Source organism: Drosophila grimshawi, unplaced genomic scaffold (genome assembly GCF_018153295.1).
Source record: "Drosophila grimshawi isolate 15287-2541.00 unplaced genomic scaffold, ASM1815329v1 contig_44, whole genome shotgun sequence".
In the NCBI taxonomy this organism is placed as follows: domain Eukaryota; kingdom Metazoa; phylum Arthropoda; class Insecta; order Diptera; family Drosophilidae; genus Drosophila; species Drosophila grimshawi.
Window position 1 is genome coordinate 11,792,569 of NW_025063240.1, and position 14,402 is coordinate 11,806,970.

At 40.8% G+C, this 14,402-nt stretch overlaps 3 protein-coding genes across 14 annotated transcripts; 2 read left to right on the plus strand and 1 right to left on the minus strand.

The window, feature by feature from the left end:
* The first annotated feature begins 55 nt into the window (after positions 1 to 55).
* On the plus strand, positions 56 to 1,209 carry LOC6556450 (putative serine/threonine-protein kinase STE20-like). The gene has a single exon (XM_001984482.2). The coding sequence runs from the start codon at positions 96 to 98 to the stop codon at positions 1,143 to 1,145; it is 1,050 nt and encodes a 349-aa protein (XP_001984518.1). The 5' UTR covers positions 56 to 95; the 3' UTR covers positions 1,146 to 1,209.
* Positions 1,210 to 2,262: 1,053 nt separating this feature from the next.
* Positions 2,263 to 11,698, minus strand: LOC6556445 (JNK-interacting protein 3). 12 transcript variants are annotated; one of them, XR_004365011.2, is made up of 17 exons: positions 10,892 to 11,336; positions 9,491 to 9,511; positions 8,748 to 8,984; positions 8,523 to 8,678; positions 8,072 to 8,462; positions 7,786 to 7,890; positions 7,494 to 7,529; positions 7,022 to 7,039; positions 6,442 to 6,499; positions 6,199 to 6,377; positions 5,901 to 6,123; positions 4,169 to 5,827; positions 3,886 to 4,103; positions 3,627 to 3,821; positions 3,449 to 3,509; positions 3,157 to 3,264; positions 2,363 to 2,425 (listed from the first exon to the last, which is right to left on the minus strand). XR_004365011.2 is itself a non-coding variant. In XM_032735075.2 (16 exons), exons 1-16 carry the CDS (start codon positions 10,991 to 10,993, stop codon positions 2,422 to 2,424), a joined length of 3,663 nt encoding a protein of 1,220 aa, XP_032590966.1. In that variant the 5' UTR covers positions 10,994 to 11,336; the 3' UTR covers positions 2,361 to 2,421. The 12 variants fall into 12 exon arrangements, 9 of the variants coding, with proteins under 9 accessions (XP_001984517.1, XP_032590950.1, XP_032590945.1 ...); XM_032735075.2 differs by lacking the exon at positions 3,157 to 3,264 and having other exon boundaries at positions 2,361 to 2,425; XR_004365012.2 differs by lacking the exon at positions 9,491 to 9,511.
* Positions 11,699 to 11,778: 80 nt separating this feature from the next.
* Positions 11,779 to 12,578, plus strand: LOC6556413 (signal recognition particle 9 kDa protein). The gene is made up of 2 exons (XM_001984480.3): positions 11,779 to 12,025; positions 12,092 to 12,578. Exons 1-2 carry the CDS (start codon positions 11,885 to 11,887, stop codon positions 12,182 to 12,184), a joined length of 234 nt encoding a protein of 77 aa, XP_001984516.1. The 5' UTR covers positions 11,779 to 11,884; the 3' UTR covers positions 12,185 to 12,578.
* Positions 12,579 to 14,402: the final 1,824 nt, after the last annotated feature.

Here is a 14,402-nt window from a genome sequence, read left to right on the forward strand (position 1 = left end):
CGCAACGCCGTTGAAAGCAACAGCTGTCACTGTCAGCTGTTCCAAATTTGAGTGTCAAAAAAAAATTAAAATAAAAAAAATTAGCATTTATAAGAATGTGTAGCAACAGTTTAGCCGATTATCAATTTACAAAGGTCTTAAAACATGGCAGATTCAGCTCGGTCTACAAGGCGAATTGTGTTGGCAACAATCACTCGATTGTTATCAAAAAGTTCCCGCTGGAACATGGAAATGATGCCGAATTGAAGAAACTCTTCGCAGAGATTCAATGTTGTCGTCAATTCAAGCACCCAAATATCAATAAAATCCTTCATTGTTTTACAGCCGAATGTGATATGTTTGTCCTCTATCCGTACATGTGCTTTGGAGCGTGCCAAATACTGCTGGAAAGTATTTTCACAAATGGATTCCCCGAGGCGTTGATCGCATTACTTTTCAAAGATGTTTTGTCCGCTTTGATGTACATTCACATGAATGACTTTGTTCATGGAGCGGTGAAGGCTGGTCACATCCTGTTGGATAACCAGAAGGCAGTATTAACGAATTTCCATGAGAGCCGCAGCTTTATCAAACATGGCGTAAAGATACCAGTATTACATGGCGTTTCTCAGGAGAAAAACCTAAATTGGGCTGCCCCTGAAGTGCTCGATCAGAACATCAATGGGTATACGGAAAAGTGTGATATCTACTCGGTGGGCATAACTGCCTGCGAAATGGCTAATGGCATTCAACCCTATTTCGAGACGCAGCCCACACTCATGTACACGGAGAAGATTCGCGGAAATGTGCCCTCTCTGCTCGATAGATCGACGTACACAATGCTCCTCGATGATCAGGGTAAAATGCCGTTTGAAAATTCGATGACGAGGAGAACCTATGAGATTTTTAGTCAACGCATTCTTTCCGACGATTTCCATCAGTTTGTCGAAATCTGTTTGAATCGCAATGCCGAGAATCGCTGGAGTGCCAAGAAGCTAATGACCCATGCATTTTTCAAGCAATGCCGACACTCGACTATCTCGGATCACATCAAGAAATGTCGCTCCGAACTCGACAATAATTCCATAATAGACGATGAAAGCATGGGTCAGCTGGATGACCGAGATGTAAATGAATGCCGTGAAGATGTTCAGTGGAATTTCTAATTAAACATAATTGTAATGATATAGACACTTAAGTTAAATCAAATAAACAAAGGTTTTAAACAAATGTCAAATTGACTTATTAAAAAGGGTTATATTTCTACTTCGAGTGTTTGCCTTACATCCATTTAAATATTCGTTAGACAAGATATTAAATTGAAATCCATAATTTATTTCACATAATTTACTATAATATAAATGTGGCTTTATTTACAGTACATATCCTTATGTGTATTTATTACTATTATTTTGCATAGTCATCGGTAATTAGTTGCTCGAATCAAGCCAAAGCTAATGCGTTAGTTTGCCATATTTTGCATTTAAGTGTTTTCTAAAAAGATGTTTGCCATAAATATCTCAATATCCAAGGTGTTTCACACAAAAATGATATATGTATCACTGGGCGCCTATTAAAATGGAATCTAAATTATACATATGAAACAAGACAGATGATGTTGGTCACGTATTTTGTTTATTACGTATTATTATTATTAAACAAATTAATAACAACTAGGCAAAATCTGTTCGACTAAAATTAAAATTATTTAACAAATAACTAATAAGAAATTGCTTATTTTTTCTCGTGTTGTTTCGTTTTGTTAACTTAAACTTAAAAGAAATAAAATTCAACTAAATATTTGGACAAAAATCACGCACAAATTGCTTCAAACAGGGCGCTCTTTAGTATGTGTTAGATTTTTTGGACACCTTGTTAAATATATAAATATAAAAACATAACTTTGTCTGTCTGCTGAGCGCATAAAATGTACAAATTTAAATCTTAATATATATGCTCCAGATATAAGTATAGTTTTGTAATATTTAGTGGGCTATCACTGACAAATAACGTTTATGCTTTTTGCACTTAGTATGTATAGATTATGTGAAGCTAATATGTGAAGCATAATTATTAGCACAAATTGGATTGTTTAACTAAAATTTGTTAGAACCCAGTGTTTTTCTTCTCTTCCTTTTTTTTTTGTGTGTTTTTGTTACATAAGTTGGATATTAAATAACTAAATTAAGGTATTCTTTTCTCTAGCCTGCGAAAATTGTAACTGCTTAGGTCGGATTTCCATATATATATATATATATATATATATATATATGTGTGTGTATACTATATATGTATAACTTGTTTTTTTTTATAAATATTTCACTTAAAACAACAAATTAGTTTTAACGTTGACTAACATGCCACACAATCAAATAACTTTTATCGCCTCGATTTTCGATTGTTTGATTTGGTTCCAGTTGTATACTGTTCTCCATGTCATTGTCACCTGTAAAATGGGCATAAAATATGATTAGTAAGTTCAAACTTCAGGTATAGTTACGCATATTATATACACATAGTTAGTGCTGCAGCGACACAACTACAAAGGCATTGAAATTGTTGTTTATAATACATGAAGGCATAAGTTGTTATTATTATTATTATTGTTTTAACCAGCGCTTAGAAGAACACAATTCGTATATATTTATTCTCTGCTGCACATCTAGATAGATATTGTTTAGTTTCCTTATGACTTAAGCTGTGAAACGTTTTAGTTTGGATTAGTAATTGATTGTTTGTTTTTTTAGTGAGAGTGCGCGATTTGTTTGGTAGTTTGTGGAATAGCCAGCAATCTTTATAAATAATATTAAGCATAAATAATAATACAAATTATATATAAACAAACTACATAATACAATTAAATTTAACGATAAATCAAGAACTACCATTAAAAAAAGACTTTTCAAAATATTTGTTTTTGATTTGTGAAAATTAAGTTAAAGGAAATTGATTTTTAAATGTAAATATACACCATCAGAGGTATTCTATATACAATTGGTACCTTTACAAAATTCCGAGAGACGAATAACAAGGGCATAATTGAAACAAAATACAATAACTCCACTTGTGAATTTGGTGGAACTGTGACAAGTGTGCATAAAAAACATATAGAGGGATACGTGATATCTTTGCAAAACAGAAAGAAAACAATAACATTGAACATAAATTTGCATAAACCTTAGGGGTCTTGAGAATCAGATCGCACGGCTCGGACAAATGCTGCATTCCCATTTATTGAGCGTGGCGGCGTCGCGACGCTGAGCGGAGCACTACAAATTGAAGGTACTACACGGCCGTCAAGTTAAACAAAAAGAAAATGCGATTAAAACCACAAATACGCATAGCATACGCAACAATACAAAACTAAGCAAGAAATAGATGTAAATCAAAATATAAATATAAACAGCGCAAAGTAAAAAAGATAAGATTAAAAAACCGAATATCAAAAAATGAAAAGAGCAAAGCTTACGTATCGACTTTCCAAACTATCAAATGCGCTGCATTATCACTAGCATCGAATTTATCATGTCCTGCAGAGGAATATGGAATATTGTATAATTGCATATATAATGTGAGAGCGCTCGCTCGCTGATTTTGGGCTGTCAACTGTTTAAACTAGAGCTTGGACGGCCGCTGGCTCCACTTACTTATGCGAAAATCAATATAACCCTCTCCGCCGCACATGACCAACATATCGGGGCGCTTATTGCTGAAGGTGAGTGTGCCATTCGGCTGCTGCAGCATGGGCACCGATACAAAGAACTTGACTGCATCGCGATGGCCATGGAAGGACAGTTGAGCATTGGCCATGCAGCACAATGGCATTTGGCCATGGGGATCAGCTGAGCAGGAAAAGAAAAACGACAGTTTTAATAAATGTCAAGTTATGCATTAACTGCTGCTCACATGACTTTTGCTGAGTCTCGGCCAGCGGCACAGAGATGATGACACCGTTGCTGGTGCCAATCCAGAGGCGATTGCAGGACACCATCAGCGCTGTGATGCGCACAAAGCTGAAGCCCAGCTTGCCGGTGCCTAGCATTTTGGACACATACGGCTCAATGTCCACATCCTGCTTGTGCTCAAACGTATGCGTATTGTACAGCCGCAGTGTGGAATCCAAACTAAATGGAGAGTTAATACAATTAATACGATTCGGTTTTTGGGGTATATTGAAAGTGCTGCTCACCGTATGGATACCCAGACGCCGGCGCCAGTGGCTGCCATTTGGCGCACCTGGCTCTCTTTGCGCGGATGCGCGTCTAGCGAGTGTACAATGTTTAGCGATATGGGATCAACAATAAAGATTTTGTTGCGATGCGCAGCCCAAATGCGCTCGCCGGCCACACAGAGGCAACGTATCGAATGATTGCGATCACCGAGCGTAACCAGGTGATAACTATTCAGATCCCATTGGCCGTCTGTTTGGCGGCGGAACACGGCTAACTGAGCATTGGCCAGCGCAACAACAACACGCGCCTCCACATGCACAATCGCCAGCACAGCATCGGGCAGGAGCACCCGGTGCAGACACTCATGCCACCGTCCCACACTGCTGTGCACGTACAGCCAACCATCTTGGGCGCCCAACCACATAGTGGGACCCACCGAACTCATGACCGGATCCTCGCGCTCCTTGGTGCCCAGTATGGGATTCAGTGAATTAATGCCCAATGGCACATTGCTGCCTCCGTTGGTGTTATTGTTGTTGACATGATTGCTGCTATTTTCGGAGTTGCTGATCAGTCGCCGCGGTGCTCCCGGCAACGCCTGACGTATTTTAATGGCCTCTACATTGCCCAGCGGTTCGCTGGCATCCACAGCGGGCAGCTGCTCATTGGATTTCTCTGTCGCCTCTTTGGCCTCGGCCACGCCAACAACAACAGTAACCGCTACGACCTCCTCCTCAGCGTCCTCTTTTGAGTTCTGTTTACTGTTGCTGTTCTGATCCGCTTTGGGTCGGACACGCACAAACTCCACCTTGCCGAGCAGCTCGGTGCCCTCGCCTGGCCGCTGCAGCATCTCACCCGCCTTGACCACCTCAGATTGCTCGAGCAGGGCATAGTCACTCTCCATGGCGCCCTGCACGGATGCAATGCACAGCAGATGCGATGCGCATATCGGAAAAGCATCCAGCACTGTGGCCGACTGATTCGCATCCACAACACTGACAGTGCTGGCGGCATGTGTGCTTGTGCAGATCCATACAAACGAACTGAGCTGCGTCTCGGGCTCCAGCGTTTCGAGGCAGGCACGGGCCATTTGGCGATCCAGCGCCTCGGCACTCTGCTCCGCTGTTGGACTTGTGATCTCCGCTATTTTGAGGGTGGAGTGCGGCGCATAGGGCGAGTTGGCGGGTATCAGCGATTGGCCATCCTTGGTGAAGCCACCCTGCAGATTGACACCGGCCGCGCAAAACACTTTCATGTGCGGCGATGCCTCCGCCAGCGGATTGCAATAAACAGGCACGGGCACACCGCCCGAATGACGACTCGGATTGGCATCTAGATTGGTTTTGTTAATGGGCAAGCTCCAGCCGTACGCATGCAGGCGTCCGTCCTCCTTTTGCACATGGGCGCGCAGTTGTCGATATTGTTCGCGCCGCCTGGCGCTGATACGCTCCGAAGTGCCCTCCTCCGCATAATCCTTGGCCATGATTAAAGCATTGGCAAGACCGGCGCTAGCCGGATGCGGCATTGGCTGCCCACCGGTTAGGGCAAGGCGATTGTCGCCTCCTCCACGGCTAGGTGATCCATGGCTGTGGGCAGGGCTTCCTCCGCCTGTGTGACGAAACATAGGCCCCCCTCCAAGGCCGTCAGCGACGCGTTCCGTCGGACGATTGGAGGGGCTGCAAATTTTTTATAGCAAACAGCAAGATTAATAAAAGGCTATTGGTGGACACTTTCAAGTGGAAGACTCACGTAAAAAGATTACTAAAGTATTTCCAAATACTCTGCTTCGACTTCTTGTCCAAATTATCAACAGTGCGCGATGCGCGCAATATTTCTGTAAGGCGCACCGCCTCCTGCAGCTCCATCAGCCGCTCCTTGTACTGATTACGCTCCATCAGCACCATGGCCATTTCCACACGAGTAAAGCGTTTGCGCTGAGCCAGCGGCACATCATTCTCCTCCTGCTCGGTGTCTGTCGGGGCGAGGGTAAATAAGTATTTCGATTAGCTTGTGTATCTGCGAGCGGTGAGCAACTTGGGCCACTTACTTTGTTGTTTCACCTGTTCCTTGGTCTTCTTGAGGTCATCCTCCAGCTCGCTGATGCGCTGCCTGAGCTTCGTACGCGACTGTTGCATGGCATTCAGCTCTTCGCGCACAATTTCTATCTCACCCGTCAGCTCATCCACTTTGACAATCAAATCGTCCTTGACAATGTTGAGTGCATTTCTGTGGCAAATGATTGATTGACATAAGTATGTCGTTGTGCACTCATCAAATTAGTCACACTTACTTGGTCGCCAGCAGCTCATTGTTCTCCATGATGAGATTCTCCACCTCCTTGCCCATGCCTGTAAAAGCATTGAAAAAGCAATTAGTAAAGAAATAAAAATGAAAATTTAGATATATATAAAGATTGGGTGTGGAATGCAGGAAAATGTTACGTGGAATGTAAGAAAATTAAACAAATTAAGTGCAAACTGAGTTTATAACGTTTAAAAATGTTATTGAATGGGAAACGTGAGTACAATTTTATAGTTGACATGCGTGAAATTGGAAATTAAACGGAAAATGAAAAATGAATTTCAGTGGAATTGATGTAGTTTCAAATTAAAGTCAAAACCTGAACCAATATAAAGTAATCACTAATAAAAATAATGATAACTCAAAACCGAAACTGTGAATAATTCAAAATATGGCTAGATCACCCACTGACACCAACAGAGAATTAAACTGAAGTTTGAAGACCAATGCAGACGAAGAAAGTTAATTGAAGACACTACTTACATAGGAGAAGACTACGAATAGTTAGGAACTATAGCTATGAATGCATATATATATATTTATATATCGTGTCGCACTGGAAAACTTACCAAAATAGTTGTCGTTAGCTTTTATTTGTTGTAGGTGTTGGTGTTTTGTGTTGTGGTTTATTTGAACAAAAAGTTTTCAATTTTTTTTTTTTTGAATTTTTTTTTAATTGTGGGGAAAAAGGTAGTTTGGAATAAATAAAATTATATTGGCATAAAAAAGAGAAATTTGAAATTTCATTAGATGTCAATAAATATGATATTTTATTAGGCTTTGCATTATGATGACAACATTATCTCGAGCACATTAATTCCAACACATTTCACAAAACCAACATCGCTTGTGGATCCGATGATTTATATTTTAATTTACTTAGATTTTTTTTTTTTGTTCAGTCGATTATCGTATGATATTTGATGTATTTACAGGTTATATAGATGAATCCATATATGTAGGAATTATATGGTCTTGTTGGTGGAGTTTGTTGTGGTTGTGGTTGTTGTTCTTGGACATGGTCTTGTGTGTGGTACCTACCTGAGGATGCGTACTCTCCGGGATGTACCCAGCTGCCTATTACAGGAAAGGGGAGAGAGAGAGAGAGCGTGAGACAAGAGTGGTAACCAATGAGTCCCGATTTCGCAGAGAATAGGTTTTTGGTATATGTGCATTTGTTGTTGTTGAGGATTGTTGTGCATGAAAAGAACATTTAAAAAAATATATAAAAGAGAGTTGTAAAAATTGGATTTGAGTTTAGTTTTAAGAGACCTTTAAGCCAAAACGTGCGATAATTCATTTGGAGTACGCCGAGAAGGCATCCAACCCTTACCTGTAACAATCTCATTCTCTTCGCTCTCTTCGTTATCCGGGAAGGACAATTCTTGGTAGAGATTATTGTCCGAGCGGTGCTCCTTTTTGGTAGTCGAACGACCAACTGGGATTGGTTTTATTTTTATATTTGTATTGAATTTTTTGGGTTGGTTTCGTTACGGTTTTTTGTTTAGTTAAGTTAACACAAACACAAAAGAAAGTAGAAAATTTGGAAAATTAGTACGAGTTGCAGTAGGTTAGCTAAAAGAGGAGCAGCCAGTTGGTAAGAGCCTCCCATCACTTACCATTTGCGGGCACATTTGGCACAACGGGACTCATGTCTGGACTCTGTGGCGAGCCGGCAAGCGCATCTGCTGCACCGGCACGTTCGACGCTGCTAGCCAAATTGTCCAGTTCATTCTGCAGCGATGGCGGTCCCGAGTCATCCGACTGACTGCCCGCACTGCAAATCGTCTCCGTATCCAACATTACAGAGTTCTCCAGAGAGGCAAAACCGTAGGAGACGGGGCCAGAGCTACGCGCGACTGGATTGAGTCGAGCCCGACTCACATCCATGCGATCGGAGGCATTGCTCATTTGGGAGTGAGTCGAACCCATCAGCATTTTGGTGCGTTCCATGTAGTCCACATGGTTCTTGAACAGTTCCGTGTAGCGTTCATGCAGCCTGGCATACTCCTGTAAATTTACAGTAAGTCACGTCAAAGGTCAACAATTTGTTTGTAATTGACTGCCTACCTTTTTGAGGTCCGCCTCACGCTCCTCCAGGCGACTGGCATGCTCAACGCTGTTCTTGTGTTTTAGTTCCAGCATGCGCACAATACTCTCCAGGGCCTCCAGTCGGCTGGCGAGCTCTTTGTTCTCCTGCTCGGCTAGGTCCTCCGCCTCCAGCAGCTGTCGCGAGAAAGGTTTAATTTATTCTGATTTCATTCGGGTTTTTTCCAACGAACTTTTGTGTCTTACCTTTTGCTCAGACTGTTTGCGTGCGCTCTTCTCTCGCTCATATTGTGTTACCAACTGTTCATTGTCCTCGCGTAGCAGCTCCACCTCCACGTCCTGCTCCTGATTGATGCGATAGGAGGCATCCAGGCACTCCAGCACGTTCACGAGCAGTGGCATCAGGTTCTTAACCACATCCTCGTCATAGCGATTGATCATTCGCTCGAACTCCTGATAAATGCTGCCAGCCAGCTGCTGCACCTGTAGTGTGAGGAGAAGTGGGTGCATCAATTTCAAATACAACGCAACAACAACAACGACAGGCAAGTGCAAGTGCGATATAAAGAGAGAGTAAGGTGTTAGAGCACATTAAGGGCTTAATTAAACCCGTATCATAATTGCGGTTTTTGCGGCTGCTTTGTTTTATGAATGAAGAATCGTTAAATGAAAGTCCAATGAAAACACAAGTCAAGCGTGTTCAGCCGCGAGACGACCGAAAAGATGGTTAAATAAGAGCCAGACAGACGGTGGGAAAGCTGAGAGGTCAAAGTTAAACACTTCCCATGCCATTTTGGTTAGTAACAGAGGAAAAAAACAGACAAGTAATTAATGAAAGACTCAAAGTGCACATCGCAACAAAACAAGAAAGTACTTAGAAAAACCAAACATATAAGCAAATGTAAATATCGTGCATATAGGTAAAAAAAAAAAAAACAACAAATTAGTGAGAGAACAATTATAAAACAAACAACAAATTTTGAACTCACAATGCTGACAACCTCTTCATTCTGAAAGAGAGAGAAAAAAAGAGAAGAGAAAAGGGCACGTAAAAAACTAAAGTTTATAATAAAATTAAAATTATACACATTTAAAAACTAACAAACAAATCGAAACCCATAAAGTGCACCGCCTGTTTTTAAAGAATCAAGTGCGTGTTAAACATAAAACATGAAATGAAACTTAAGACAAATGTTTAGATTACATATAAAAATAACCAATCTATTAAATATAAATAATAAATGTTTATCTTCGGAGTGCCGAAGACTAAATACTCTTGCAGACATATTGCCAGATGTTCGATATAAAATACTAATGCCCTGCACCATAAACGAACTCATGGGGTCATAAATATAAATAAATTTAATAAACCGCAAATATTTTTTCAATAATTTATAATACCCGGCTTAAGGGTATAAAAAATCAATTAAAATTCAATTCAAATTCAAACTGTATTTTGTGCGTTCAATCGTGGCTGGTGTTCCGCATTCAAGAGACCCCTTAAAATAATGTTAATCCCAAGGTTGAGCTGGGTGTACGGTTTATAAGGCCAGCCAATGAGTAAGCATAGAAGCTAATTCAGCTCCGAAAGTTGTTTGAAGTTTAACCAGTTTCATTGCTCAGCTACAAACAGCAAGAAAAGCACGCATATGCGTCACAGCTGTGACGGAGCCGCTTGAATGAGTAAAAGTGAGTTTGAGTTGGCAGGCAGCTTTTAACTCAATTAACAGGTAGCCAGCCCTATTTGAACAAGTGAAGCATGCGGCTATCTACTAAAGGGTTTGCTTTTTTTTATTCAGACGCTCGATGAGCTCATGAGCGCAGCATTTGCATTGAGGTCGGCCCGAAGCGAAGCTGATAAAGTGCAAAAATCAATGAAGCTGCTTTGATTGCCAGAAAATAACAAGAACTGGATTGTGGGGGGTGGTTGAAAAGGGGGGTACATAAAAATAAACTGCTGCAAAGTGCGTGAGTCGACATTAAATTAGGCAAACGGACTTTTTATTGATTTCTATTCTCTACTACTTCCTCACTCTCTCTCTTTCTCTTGCTCTTTCTCTGTTTGACTCAACTCCTTTTTAGCATTTGGTGAATGTGAATGTCAATGACTCGTTATGTTGGTCAGCTGATGCATAATAAACAAGCCCAAAAAGCGATTGAATAAGAACAAGAGCGAGAGAGATAGAGAGGGAGACGGAGAGGAGGAACAGAGACAGATAAAAAGCAGACATTTGTAACTGTGATTATGGTACTTCCTGCAGAGCATATTGATATTATCTTGCAGTGAACAGTGAAAGCTACTTGTGTTCAGATAGGAATGGCCTTATCAACAAAAACAAAAACAAAAGCAGCAAAAGCCCGCATGAATCACTTGACAACAAAATGTATACCTTCTCCGACATGACCATATTGTTGTCCTCGGTGCCATAGACTGTCTCAGCGCCCGACTGTGGTCCACAATTATTGAGCATTGTGTCATCGTTGTCCATCATTTTTGTTGTTGTTGTTGTCGTCGTTGTCTTTTCTCTCTGTATTTCCTAGTCTCTGTGTTGGCTTCTTCTTCTTTCCTCCTAACTACGCATTCGAGTGTGGGTAGGAGTCTGTTGTTGTTGGTGTGAGCGTGTCTGTATGTGTTTGTGTGTAGGGGGTTGGGTACACACACTGTCACACGTACGTCACGCGTTATGCAGCTTTCAACCCCAAACAACAAAAGCAACAATCCAGCTACTGTGTGTGATGCGACGACAGAAGCACACACATATACAGGCACCACCAACACAGGTGCAGTTGTTAAATTATTCTTGTTGTTGTTGCTGTTATTTTCGTCGTGTTTACGAATTTTTCTTTGTATATATATATATTATTTAGCTCGTTTATTTTGAATATAATTGCATATTGGGCTTGTTTTGCGTGTCACTTTTTATTTGACGTTTTTCGCTGTGGCTATGTTTGGCCATCATCCTCTTTCCCCCCACCGTTAGCGACGTATTTTGGGCTTGATTTCATTTTTTTCGTGTACGTTTTTCACACATTTCCGCTACGTGTCGCACCTAGCTAACATAACAACGGCATACACACATAACTCGAGCACAAGTTTATGCACTATTATTAACTAAACACTTTTTTTTAGCACATTTTAGCAATGAATATTTGTAAGACTAAAATGCGAGCGACCGATTTTCATGATGAATGAGAAATGACTGCAGTGTTGGCAAATGCAATTATCACTTAGAGTGACCATATGAAGCATAATACTATCGATATATCGATTTCCCTTATGACACGCTGTCTTTTTGACGTTTGAGTTGTTGTTGTTGTCGTGCTTCGCTTTCGCAGTTGTATTTCTTTTGTTTTTTTGCATTTAATCCACCATCCAATTCGAAATGGTTTATGTTAAAAACTGGGAGGACTTTGAAATTGCGGCCGAAAATATGTACATGGCGAATCCACAGAATTGCCGGTACACCATGAAATACGTGCACTCCAAGGGACACATACTGCTCAAAATGACGGACAACGTGAAGGTAAATTCAATTTTGCCAAGCAATGAATAAAATTTTACTTATTTTTGTATTTCGATTTGATTGCAGTGTGTGCAGTATAAGGCGGAAAATATGCCCGATCTGAAGAAAATTGAGAAAATCACTAGCAATCTGGTCGGACATATGGCGTCCAAGGAGTAAAGTTAGCATTAAATTGGCCACGGCAGCAAATTTGGCATCGCACCGAACAACAACAACAACAAATGTGAACTGTGTGTTGTGGAAGTTGTTGGTATTCGATATCCAGTATGCGGATTGATCGCCGTGTTGCACCTGAAATTGTTTAGTTTGTAAGCGCACTGAGGCCATTGCCAGCTGTTAAGCGTGTGTTAACACGAGTAGTTACTGTTTAAATAACATTTTATAAATGTTAGCTCCTGTACACAGCCAGCCGGAACGGTGCCAGTGCAGATTTTTTTAAATTTATAATACTTTTGTATTTATTGTAATGTAAAAATGGGTTCACTTAGCTGCGATAATGTGACGTATTGAAAAAGTCGTGCACATTTCCATGAAATGCTTTAAACAAATTAAATGGTGTTTTATTTTATAAGCGGCACTTGCTATCGATTGTTGTGGTTTGTATCGACGCGTTGCGCTTTGAACTGTAGGGGGCGCTGCACGGCCGCCGATATTTGGATTTTTGACGGGCAATGGACTGAGTTATTTTTGTTTGCAACATTTTTACACTTGTAAGCTAGGTATTTTGTTTGTAATTTTGTTTTGTTTTCGTTTTTTGCAGCTACTTTGGTTGAAAAATTTTAATTGCCTAGCCATTAAAGCGATTAAACAGCCAAAGCAAACAATTTGCCAATGGACAGGTGTCGCTGAGTCAGTGAGATTCAAAAGAACGTTGTTGTTATTGTTGTTGTTGCTGCTGCTCAGTCGCTGACCGCTGTTACTCACTTAATAAGCGGGGAGCAAATATTTGAGTATTTGCATATGGGGAGGCACTCGAGTTTATTTGCCACAGGAGATTGACAGCGACTGCGAGCTGTGCAAGTTTGATGCCTCAACTCATGACATCACACACAAAGAGCGAGAGAGTGAGAGAAAAGAGAGACTGAGAGAGAGAGAGAGAGAGATCGGTAGCTCGAGCAAAGTGTTTGTTGACCAAAATGCCAGAAGAAGTGTTTGCGCTTGCAGAAACAAGTGCCTGCAACTAGGCAACTCAGTAGCCACTTTGGATTAAGGCACCTTCTAAATGACAAAAAAAGAGAAGACGTTTGTTTGACCCAAAGAAACGTAAAACGTTTAGGCCGGTTTTTTGTCTTTTGATCGGCCGTCGGTTGCAGCTCAAGCGTCTGCACTTGGCTTTGATTAGAGATGCCGCCAAAAGATGCGACGAGAGATCATGGAGAGAAGTGGAGGCGACTCCGTTTCCGGCAGCAGAGAGTTTTTCTTTTTTTTTGCGGGACAAGCTCATTTGGCTTCTGTTTGTCGGGGTCTTCTTCTTCTACTTTATCGGATGTTTGTGTTTGCGATTGTGTTTGCCGTTTTGTGCTTTTGAATATGTTGTTTACCGTGCCTTCATTGCGATCACAATCACTTTGAGCACAGTAAATGCAGCCATCATAAACCAGAGCTCATAAATTTTAAAGCACAATCGAAATCTACAAATCAAGTATATAAACATTCAATCTGAAAATAATATATATATCTGTAAATTTATATATATGACAGCTACTGGTATTTGAAAATCATAAACGTTCAACATTCAGCGATCGTTACAAGTCGATAAAGCAAGCGAACCATTGGGTTTAATTAGGCACACTGTATTGGAGCTAGTCATGATAAACTTGACAAATAACATAAATGCATTTATTGCGGGTGGCTTTCACGCTTCGTAAAGCTTGATCAAACATTGTCATTGAGTATTATATATACCTATATATACTACCAGTATTACGCTGCGATGCGTCTCTTTTTTTTAGTTTTTTGTTGTTTTTTATGACACCCACTGTGGCGTCAATTATAAAGATATTTAAGTACAGTTACCTAGCAATTAGACAGGGACTTAAAACTTGCACACATGCCACGAACCAAATCCCTGAGGTTTCACATATAAATTACGGCCATTGATAGTCGGTCATATGACAATTAGTTGTAAATTAAGACCATGTCGGCGGCAAGTGCATAAAGCTTAATAACGAAGCTTAAAATGTCCCACTACCAAAATGGCTGACAAAAAATGTGATTTGTGTCGGTCTCCTTTGGACTTTTTGTGTGGGCCTGGCAACAAAGTTTGTACAGTTTTCCCACTTCTCTCTCTCGCCCCATCTGTGTTCACTTCAGTTATGCAAATAAGCCACGTTTAATTATGACCATTAGCCACTGTTGAGCGGCTACCGTTTTGAGT

Bases quoted from the DNA above. Each gene is read 5' to 3' on its own strand.
- LOC6556450 (XM_001984482.2), top strand. From the start codon at position 96: ATGTGTAGCAACAGTTTAGCCGATTATCAATTTACAAAGGTCTTAAAA.
- LOC6556445 (XM_001984481.3), bottom strand. From the start codon at position 10,993: ATGATGGACAACGATGACACAATGCTCAATAATTGTGGACCACAGTCG. The intron at 9,512-10,891 runs GTATACATTTTG...TCTCTCTTTCAG, and splicing joins ATATGGTCATGTCGGAGAAG to AATGAAGAGGTTGTCAGCAT. The intron at 6,124-6,198 runs GTAAGTGGCCCA...TCGCCCCGACAG, and splicing joins GGAACAGGTGAAACAACAAA to ACACCGAGCAGGAGGAGAAT.
- LOC6556413 (XM_001984480.3), top strand. From the start codon at position 11,885: ATGGTTTATGTTAAAAACTGGGAGGACTTTGAAATTGCGGCCGAAAAT. The intron at 12,026-12,091 runs GTAAATTCAATT...ATTTGATTGCAG, and splicing joins AAATGACGGACAACGTGAAG to TGTGTGCAGTATAAGGCGGA.